This window comes from Maylandia zebra, linkage group LG10 (assembly GCF_041146795.1).
Source record: "Maylandia zebra isolate NMK-2024a linkage group LG10, Mzebra_GT3a, whole genome shotgun sequence".
Lineage (NCBI taxonomy): Eukaryota > Metazoa > Chordata > Actinopteri > Cichliformes > Cichlidae > Maylandia > Maylandia zebra.
Window position 1 is genome coordinate 12957683 of NC_135176.1, and position 9727 is coordinate 12967409.

At 38.6% G+C, this 9727-nt stretch overlaps 1 protein-coding gene across 1 annotated transcript; it reads left to right on the forward strand.

The window, feature by feature from the left end:
- The first annotated feature begins 1679 nt into the window (after window positions 1-1679).
- On the forward strand, window positions 1680-9450 carry grk1b (G protein-coupled receptor kinase 1 b). The gene is made up of 9 exons (XM_004563904.5): window positions 1680-1873; window positions 2014-2074; window positions 5594-6306; window positions 6775-6902; window positions 7079-7236; window positions 7489-7572; window positions 7873-7997; window positions 8086-8287; window positions 8398-9450. Exons 3-9 carry the CDS (start codon window positions 5608-5610, stop codon window positions 8679-8681), a joined length of 1680 nt encoding a protein of 559 aa, XP_004563961.1. The 5' UTR covers window positions 1680-1873; window positions 2014-2074; window positions 5594-5607; the 3' UTR covers window positions 8682-9450.
- The last annotated feature ends 277 nt before the right edge of the window (window positions 9451-9727 follow it).

Here is a 9727-nt window from a genome sequence, read left to right on the forward strand (position 1 = left end):
TACATTTTAGAATTTTTGCAGCAAACACAGATTTACCTTTCTGTTAAGGACACTGACCTCACTGTGTGACAAATGTGTGTCATTGAGTTAAAGTTAGAAACACCAGGTAACCAGGGCAGCTCCGCTGAGCTCAATTAGAGATTACTGCGTGAGATAGAACAGTGACTTCCACTGCTGTTTTTAATCACATCTCTGTTTAATCAGATGAAGAACACTTACTGCTCAGCTGCGTGAGGATCACGAATATTCTAACAGCTCCAAAGTGTGTGCACTGCAAATATAATGAGATCTTAACACAAAATTAATTAAATGGTCTTAGTGTAGTATTGAATATTGAATATATAGTAGTTGATCAAATTGTCTCGTGACAGGACAATGGAAGATTGAGCATAAAACCCGGATAAGACGGATGTTTTTCCAGACGATTATCATTTCTGTGACATCAACTTTGATTTCACAGATGAAAACATAGTGGTCAGATCCTCTAGATTGTCACGGTCTTTGGACTAATTTGATTAACCTCCCCGTCTGGGTCGGTGGGTTTGTTTGTTTTTCATCACAGAGCTGGATTAGACGTGACAGTAAAAACGGTTTCACCTCAAACCCTTTTAAATAGGATTTGTGCCGAGGGCGTTTTGATGCACACAGTGAGACTTAAAACAGCCAAACAGGCCCAGAATTTCTGTTATTACTGTTATTTCTTTATCGAGCCACTATATAGTCGTACAGAACTAGTGCTGTGGTGGCTGCACTATGCCACCACATCAGATCGTGAACTGTAAAAATTCCTCTCTGCTTATCTCATCAAATAAAGGGATAAAGGGCCATTCCCATATAATGCAAAAAATTAACAATTAAAAAATTAAGCTTTTGGAAGGCTGAATGCATTTATTTGTTCTTGGCACAAAGATCAATAGGATAACAGTTTTTATATTGATATTAAATACTTTTGTAATAAAAGAAATGCAACTGCTTGCAGTCCCATAATGTAGTGAATGTGTAGTTAAGTCAACATTACAAGAATAGTATTACAACACACTAACTTTTCTGCTCAATCAAAGGCGATATTCCCAACAGCTACACTGTGCAAGCAACTCATTTATTTATTCTGTCGTCTTTAGGTAGATGATCTAAATCCTTCTTCTCCATTTCCTCAACAACCTGCCAAATCCTATCACCTGCCATGTGCCCACATAATCTCTTTCTCACCTGTTCGAGCGCATTAAAATGCTTCTGCAAAGATCTGAATTCACATACATAATGAGTATAAATCCCGCTTACTGATGAAGCTAAGGTCATACAGAAATAACATTCCTCAAAGTTTGTACTAACAAATGCTGCGGTGTTTTGCTCTCGCATACACCCCGAGGAGATAATCCATTTTATTTCTCTCCAGCCTGCTTCTTCTGCCAATCAATACACCGTGTTGTTGTTGTGAAATTTGTAATGATGCTATTCACTAATTCTCATTGGTATGATTCACATATGAAAATGTACCTTGGACAAGGAAAATAGGACAGTTATAAATAACAATATAGTCTGAAATGCTCACCCCAATACTCACCAGTGGCTTCTGCCAAGTTGCTCACTCCAATAATGTCAGGGTGTAATCCTCACCAGGAAGGAGGATTTCAGGTGCAAAGTAAACCTTAACCTGAAACAATGACCTGTCCAACACATCACACAGTGACGAGAGGAGGAGAGAGCAGGTTTATTCAAGACACCGACAGGCCAGAGCTGTACGTTAGTGCTTATATTCTAATTAATAGAAGGCAAACAGGTAAAATAGTAGGAAAATATAAGTTGGATGGCGTTCAATTGGATTTAATTTGTTGGCCTCAAGCTCTGATTTAATTTGCTGCTTTAAAACAAGGTAAGTTGGAGTTCATCATGTACCTAGGTATAAAGTAAAATCTTTTTTTTAATTAACCATTGTGCATTTTTTGATTGTGACAATAGCCTAATGAGATTTGTTCAACTGTCACATGATACATTAAAATTACTTGCTTCCAGTTTTTTTCTTCTACAAGCTAAGTTGCGGCGTACATCTGTGTCGTTTCAAGAAATTTACCAGGTAAGCACCAAATATTTGTAACATCAATTCAACTTTTGACCAAATTTGAAATACTGTCATGACTTCCTCTCCCGTCTCTGAGTTATCGTGTTAATACATTTGCTTTTGCAGTACATTAAAAAGTCAGTGCTGGTGACACTGAAGCATAAAAATAATTAAAACCTGAAAAGTAATTATAAATAGCACTGAAAGAGCTACATTCAAAATTAAATGGGCCAGAAATATTATTCAGTGGCTGTACAGAATCATCAGATAAAAGTTTGTATTGGCACCATCGGGGTTTCTTCCTCATATGCATAGCTACATACATTTACTTAACAGAACTGTTTAAGAGCAAGGAGGTCATGCATAAGTAAATCCCCTGTATCAACAACCAAGATTAAGGAGGCAGACATCTGATACACCCGGGGCTTAGTCCTAAAGGGTAGTATGTATGTGGGATTGGGATTGGGGGGGTTAGAAATGACAAAGATTAATAGGCTCTGTTTTGAGTTTTGTTCAATAGGGAAAAATATATATCACATGTGCAGGACACCTTAAACTACGTAGTTTTTTAATTAAGCAGCAAGGCAGAACAAGGTCAGGGCTGTATCAAGACACGAGGACTACACACCAATTCAACCAGACCCAGAACTGATCCGGAATTAAAACAGGACTACAACAGTTCAAAATCAGGACTACTTAGGACTTAACCAAGACAGAATCAGAAACAGAACTAGATGATAGTAGCACTAAAAATCATCATAGACCTGCACTACACTTATTGTTTAATTCTACCAAAGTACACTATTTAGATTGAGAAAAGTTTATATAATTATTTAGCCTTGTTGTGCAAACAAGCCTGCAAAACTTAATAAATATAGAATTTGAAAAATAACAAACCTAAAAAGAAACACTTGGTACGAGATACATGAGGACCTATGATACGGTGATACTTTTGGTAAACAACCATTTGACTAACATGTGTGTCTCACCTGCTCTTGTTCCCACTCAGTTCTGTCCTCATTCTCCTCTCTCTGTTTCTCTCTTTTGATGTTGTACAGTAAAAAAAATGTTTTTTGTTTTCCATAAAGTGTATGTAAGTATCTGGTTTAAACTGTGACTATACTGCTGTATATTGAAATTTCTCTTGTTTTGCATAGGAATATACTGAACAACATACAAAGCATAATATATAAAATAACATCTACCAGAGTTATTTATTTGAAAGAAGCACCTCATGTCCATTCTTGTATATCAGTGCATTACTGAAACCGATTTATTTAGCCGTGGAGGGTAACAACTGAAAATATGAAATAAACACACATGTAAGCTAAGAAACAGCATTGTTGTTGTTCGGCTTTTCATTTCGCCATTTGTTGATTCACTTGAAGAGCAAGTAACGTAATATGGGTCAAGTGATCAGTTTGATATCAATCTTTTGTGATGCACCGTCATATTTACATTATTTGTACAGTACGAATGATTTTCTTTGGTACCTGGTCAAACTTTTGTTTTATACAGTTGTCAGCCAGGCATCTAACTATGAAAAAATTACACCCCAAAAGACCCCGGGCTTCTGAAAAAGCAACCCGGGCTTAAGCCCAGTAAGCCCCCCCCCCCCGCTCCGCCACTGCTGTAGAGTGAATACATCTAATGCATTTAGAGCTCAATTTATTAACAAGCTGATATTACTGATTGATGTTAGTTATCTGCCGCCGATGTACTGTTATCAGCATTTATGATAGCCGTTAAATAAAAAATAATAAAGGAAGAAAGGCCCTGCGACAGACTGGCGACCTGTCCAGGGTGTACCCCGCCTCTCGCCCTATGACTGCTGGGATAGGCTCCAGCAGTCATAGATTTATTCATTGATAGAGTAAAAAATCTATTGAATGTTTGGAATAATAATGTCATACTTTTAATATGACATTTTAATATCTGCATCCATAAAGCATATTTTGCAGTTCATGTTACCCCTAACATAAATCTACACCATCTACATCACTCTATAATATATAGAGATTTATGTCTATATAAAATGCAGGTCCCCGAAATCCTTTGCCTGTGTGACTGTATCGTCATGCAGCTGTAGCGCCCCAAGTTTAGCACTGTCAGAAGTCCTCATCATTCACTTTTGTCATTTGAACAGCAGGGAGCAGCATATAACAGCATTTTAATATTTTCACCATCAATGATTCTTACCTACATACAACATACCTAAATTAATATAGAAACAGATAATACATTTTTAGGATCATTGTTTAGCGTTTACTTAAATTTAAGATGGCACACAGCTACTCCGACACTACCCCGGCAGCTTACAAAGGAATAAGATAACTTATTCTGATTCGCTTCAACCTTATCGTGATGAGTTAGGACGAGAACAACAAAATGCTGAAGCATTAAGTGGTAGTAAAAAGAAACAGCTGACTAAACACTGAAAAACTAATTAGGTTAACTGGCAACAGGTCAGTAACTTGATTGGATATAAAAAGTACATCTTAGGCAGAGTTTTTCAGAAGTAAATATGGGCATAGGTTCCAAGATTTGCAAGAGACTACAGATTGTGTATCAATTTCAGAATAATGTTCCTCAATGAAAAATTGTGAAGATTCAAAATCTAGAGATATGTCTGTATGCCAGGAACAAGGCCAAAAACAAATATTGGATTACTGTGATCTGCAGGCCCATAGCAGCATAGCATTAAAAAAAGGCATTACCACTGACTGGGTTCAGAAACACTTTCAGAAATCACTGTCTGTGAACACACTTCAAGTTAAAGCTCCATCACTCAAAAAAGAAGCCATTCGTGAACATGATCCAGAAAAGTAACCTTCTTCTCTGAGCCAATGCTCATTTAAAATGGACCAAGGAAAATGCAAAACTGTTCTGTGGTCAGAGAAATTGAAATTTGAAATGATCTTTTGGAAAACATGGATGTCACATTCTCTGGAGTGAACAGGGGAGGCACCATCCAGCTTGTATTCAGCTCTCAGTTTAAAGGCGAGCACTTCTGATGGTCTGGGGTGCATTAGTGCTTATGGAATTAACAGCTTGAAAATGTGGAAAGGCACCACAAATGCTTCCATCCAAACGGTGTCCTTTCAGGGGAAGGTCTTGCATATTTCAGTAGGACAGTCCTAAACTGCATACTGCATCTATTACAGCGTTACAATAGAGGTGTGCCATCAAATCTATATCTGCCTCAGTTTTTTTTTCTTAAACTGTACATTTTCTCAGTTTAAACATTTGATGTTTTATTTGGTCTATTGTGAATGCATATTGGTTTATGAATGTATGAAAATCATTGCATTGTTTTATTTGTATTTTAAACATTGTTGCAACTTGCAATATGGGTTCTATTTTTTGTTAGAATATTTATTTAAAATTGTGCAGAATTGTAATATAGTCTAGTGAATGATATGAGAGTTTTCAAGACAGTGTTACAAAAGAGACTGATCTTCATTAGCTACCCCTTTAATGTAGTAAAATCTTATTATCAGCACTTTTAATGACATTTTTGGTTTCATTTGCCAGACAAAGGTGTAGCCATGGACATCGGTGGCTTGGAGACTGTAGTGGCAAACTCTGCCTATGTGTCAGCCCGTGGCAGCACGGATGGAGCTTCAGCAGCTGCGCTGCGTGACAAAAAGATGCGTGCCAGACTGAAACTCCCACATATCAGAAATTGTGAACACATGAAAGCAACACTAGACACCACCTTTGACAGCATGTGTGTCAAGCAACCCATCGGCAAGCGTCTCTTCCAGCAATATCTGGAGAGTGATGCAACCCATAAAAATGCTGGAGAGCTGTGGAAAGACATTGAAGAATATGTCGTGTGCCAAGAGAAGGACAGACTGCAGAAGGCTCAATTGATAGTCAATAAATACTATCAATCAGCTTCAAAGAATTTTTGCACTTTCCTAGAGGAAAAGGCCATCATTCGAGTTAAAGAAGACCTCAAGAATGTCCGTGGTGACTTATTTAAGGAGAGTGAACAACAGCTGCTCAAGCACTTGGAAAAAGCGGCCGTGGATGGCTTTAAGAACAGCATGTACTTCCTGCGTTTTGCTCAATTAAAATGGATGGAGAGCCAGCCGTTTGATGAAGAGTGGTTCATGGACTTCCGGGTACTGGGTAAAGGAGGTTTTGGCGAAGTGTTTGCTTGTCAGGCAAAGGCAACAGGCAAAATGTATGCGAACAAGAAGCTAGACAAAAAGAGGCTGAAGAAACGCAAAGGCTATGAGGTAAAATGCTAAGACTTCACAAAGCGGCTCATTATTTCAAGAAAGCATTCAGAGTTGTAATGAACATATACAGCTAAACAGTTGTTTTCAGCAATGGTTGATTTGCTCTCAGCACAGGCTGCACATGCACATAGCTTTATGTACTTTACCTGCAATGTGTCAAGAAATCAGAATCCGAAAGTTAACCTTCAAAGCGTCCTTTGAAGTGTACAAAAGCCATTATGAATAGTATTTGTTGCTTCTTAGGTTTCCTGCTGTAGTAAGACAGAATGTCATATACGGAGAAAAAAGGGCAATGAATCTCTCTGGCTTACATGGACCTGTGTATAACAACCTATTATTAATTTATAGAAGTAAAATAATACAAATTATCTGTTTGGCTTGACATTAGATGTAGGGCCTCCTGACATTGCACATTCTTGGTTTTGTTGCGTTAATCATGTTTGCTAATGTTTAATTTCTCTTTAGGGAGCAATTGTGGAGAAGCGCATCCTTGCAAAAGTTCACAGTCGGTTCATTGTGACGCTGGCTTATGCCTTCCAGACCAAGACAGACCTTTGCCTGGTTATGACCATCATGAATGGTGGTGATTTAAGGTGCTAGATCAAAATCAGTTACAGCAAAAATATGCACACATCAACCTAAACACTATGACTTGCTAGACTATGACGTGCTAGTTCCTGTAGTTAACACGGGTGAAGGATCCACTCCCCTCATCTCGACAAATAAGTTTGTAAAAAAAAAAAAGTCAATATTATTTCCTTTCTTGCAGGTTTCACATGTACAACGTCGATGAAAAAAATCCTGGTTTTGATGAGAAGAGAGCATGTTTCTATACAGCTCAGATCATCTGTGGGCTGGAACACCTTCATCAGCACAGAATCGTATACAGAGATCTGAAGCCAGAAAATGTACTTCTTGATGATGCAGGTAAGGAATTAAGACTGTAACACTTAATCTGTTTTCCATTTGTCTGTTTATATTGTCAGTTCACTGCCAAAATCTTTTAGTCTCTGTCCAAACCTGTCCTGAGATTAAAAAACAAAACAACAAAAAAAACAACCCTAAAGAGAAATCACATGCAGGTAGCGCCCAATCACAAAGCCCTAAATGACCAGTAGGTAAATGATGTCCAAACTTGTGTCCATATGCTACTGCTGTAATCAAAGCCTTTTTACTTAGGACATGTCCGCCTGTCAGATTTGGGTCTGGCTGTTGAACTTCCACCAGGAAAAGATACAACTTCTGGATATGCTGGGACTCCAGGTAAGTCATTTAACTCCTGTTATACCTGAAGATAAAGTTGCACTTATCAGCCTCCTTAGATAAACCTTTGATATCAATTTTAAAATCTTATGTTCCCTTGTTCTCGGGTTTGTGCATTCACAAACTTGGGTGAATGCCCATCTGCCCACATAAGCCTTTCAGGGCTGAGGGGTAAAAACTATCATATTGGAGAAAAACGTGTAGCCTTCAGGTTAATGCTGCCAGCTCAAACATCTTTACCAACACGTAGATTGCATTTCTGGACTATTGTGTGTGAAACTGTGTTACATGTTAATACAGGTTTCATGGCACCAGAGCTGCTTCAGAAGAAGCAGTATGATTACTCTGTGGACTACTTTACTCTGGGAGTCACGGTGTATGAGATGATTGCTGCCAAAGGACCTTTTAGAGTACGAGGAGAAAAGGTGCTTTACATACATCCTCTCTTCTCCTGCTTGTCCTTCCTGACGGTTCTCTGTGCCTAATAAAATGTATATAATGTTGTTTCTTCAGGTCGAGAATGAAGAGGTAGCTCGCAGAATTCTAAATGATCCAGTTTCTTACACACCAAAATTCAGCAAAGAATGCAAAGACATCTGCGAGGGCCTGATGGAGAAGGACCCGACTAAACGACTGGGCTTCAAAAATAACGAGTGCGCAGAGCTCAAGAATCAACCATTTTTCAAAGACATTAACTGGGGACGTCTAGAAGCAGGTGATGAAAAAATATCATCGACAAGCGCACGTATTTCCTAATTACATGTCTATTGAAAACGATGCAACAAAAAGATGCTCATTTGTTTATCTCTTGTGTTTCATCTAAAGGAATGCTACCTCCACCATTTGTCCCCGATCCTAAAATGGTCTATGCCAAAGATATTGATGATGTGGGTGCCTTCAGCACAATCAAAGGTGTGGTCCTGGATGACAAGGACGCTGAGTTCTACAATGACTTTGCGTCCGGCAACGTCCCAATACCCTGGCAGGAGGAAATGATTGAGACTGGTGTGTTTGGAGAGCTGAATATCTGGGGAGAGAAGGGGAAGTTGCCCAATGACCTTGACCCTAATTATGTGGAAGCCAAAGGGGGGGGATGTGTAATGCTTTGAATTTAGATGGATGCAAAACAGATATACTTCTAATTTTTAAGATCAGTCATTTGTACAACAATCTGTTGTTGATGTATTTAATTTATATTATATTGTTATTATTTATGTAGAATTTGCATGCAAATATTTTATCTACTTATGATGTAATATCTATAGTATTTATAGAATATATAGAAAAGTACAGCATGGTGAAATAACACATAGCTGAAATATAAAGTTGTCAAAACATATGTTGCACTAATTGCATTGGTAAGATTTTTATTCAGTAATTATAGAAAAGCTAACTGTATAGAAATCACATGCAATGTAATCTGTATTGACACTGTAGTAATATGTTTTTATTCTGGGGTGGCTGTAGCTCAGGTGGCAGAGCAGGTCAGTCACTAATCAGAAAGTCGGTGGTTCGATCCCAGGCTGCCTCCTGGCTGCATGCCAAATATCCTTGGGCAAGATACTAACCCCATGTTTGCCTACTGGTGGTGGTCAGAGGGCCCGGTGGCGCCAGTGTCCGGCAGCCTCGCCTCTGTCAGTGCGCCCCAGGGCAGCTGTGGCTACAATGTAGCTTGCCATCGCCAGTGTGTGAATGGGTGAATGACTGAATGTAGTGTGAAGCGCTTTGGGGTCCTTAGGGACTAGAAAAGCGCTATACAAATGCAGGCCATTTACCATTTATGTATTTATTATTAAGAAACAGGATTTAAGTAATTATTACAGGAAACATTTTAGATAGAAGAGTTAAAAGCAATCAATAAAACCTTCGGAAGGGCAAGAGTTGGTTCTTTTCATTTGTAACTTTCTGGCCTGCATTTGAATTTATATGAATATACATGGTGATAAAATATATAGCAAATGTCCAGCTTGTGCTTATGACAAAATGTGGAAGAGCCAAAAAAATTACTTTGTTTGCCAATGTGAATGCAACACCAAATCTTCTATCCATCAGTGTGTCTTTGGACTGTGGGAGGGAAGCCAGAGCATCCAGAGTGAACCCATCTAGTCAGAGGTAGAAGGTGCAAACTCCACATAGAAAGGCCCCAGCCTGCAAT

Bases quoted from the DNA above. Each gene is read 5' to 3' on its own strand.
- grk1b (XM_004563904.5), top strand. From the start codon at position 5,608: ATGGACATCGGTGGCTTGGAGACTGTAGTGGCAAACTCTGCCTATGTG. The intron at 6,307-6,774 runs GTAAAATGCTAA...ATTTCTCTTTAG, and splicing joins AGAAACGCAAAGGCTATGAG to GGAGCAATTGTGGAGAAGCG. The intron at 8,288-8,397 runs GTGATGAAAAAA...TTTCATCTAAAG, and splicing joins CTGGGGACGTCTAGAAGCAG to GAATGCTACCTCCACCATTT.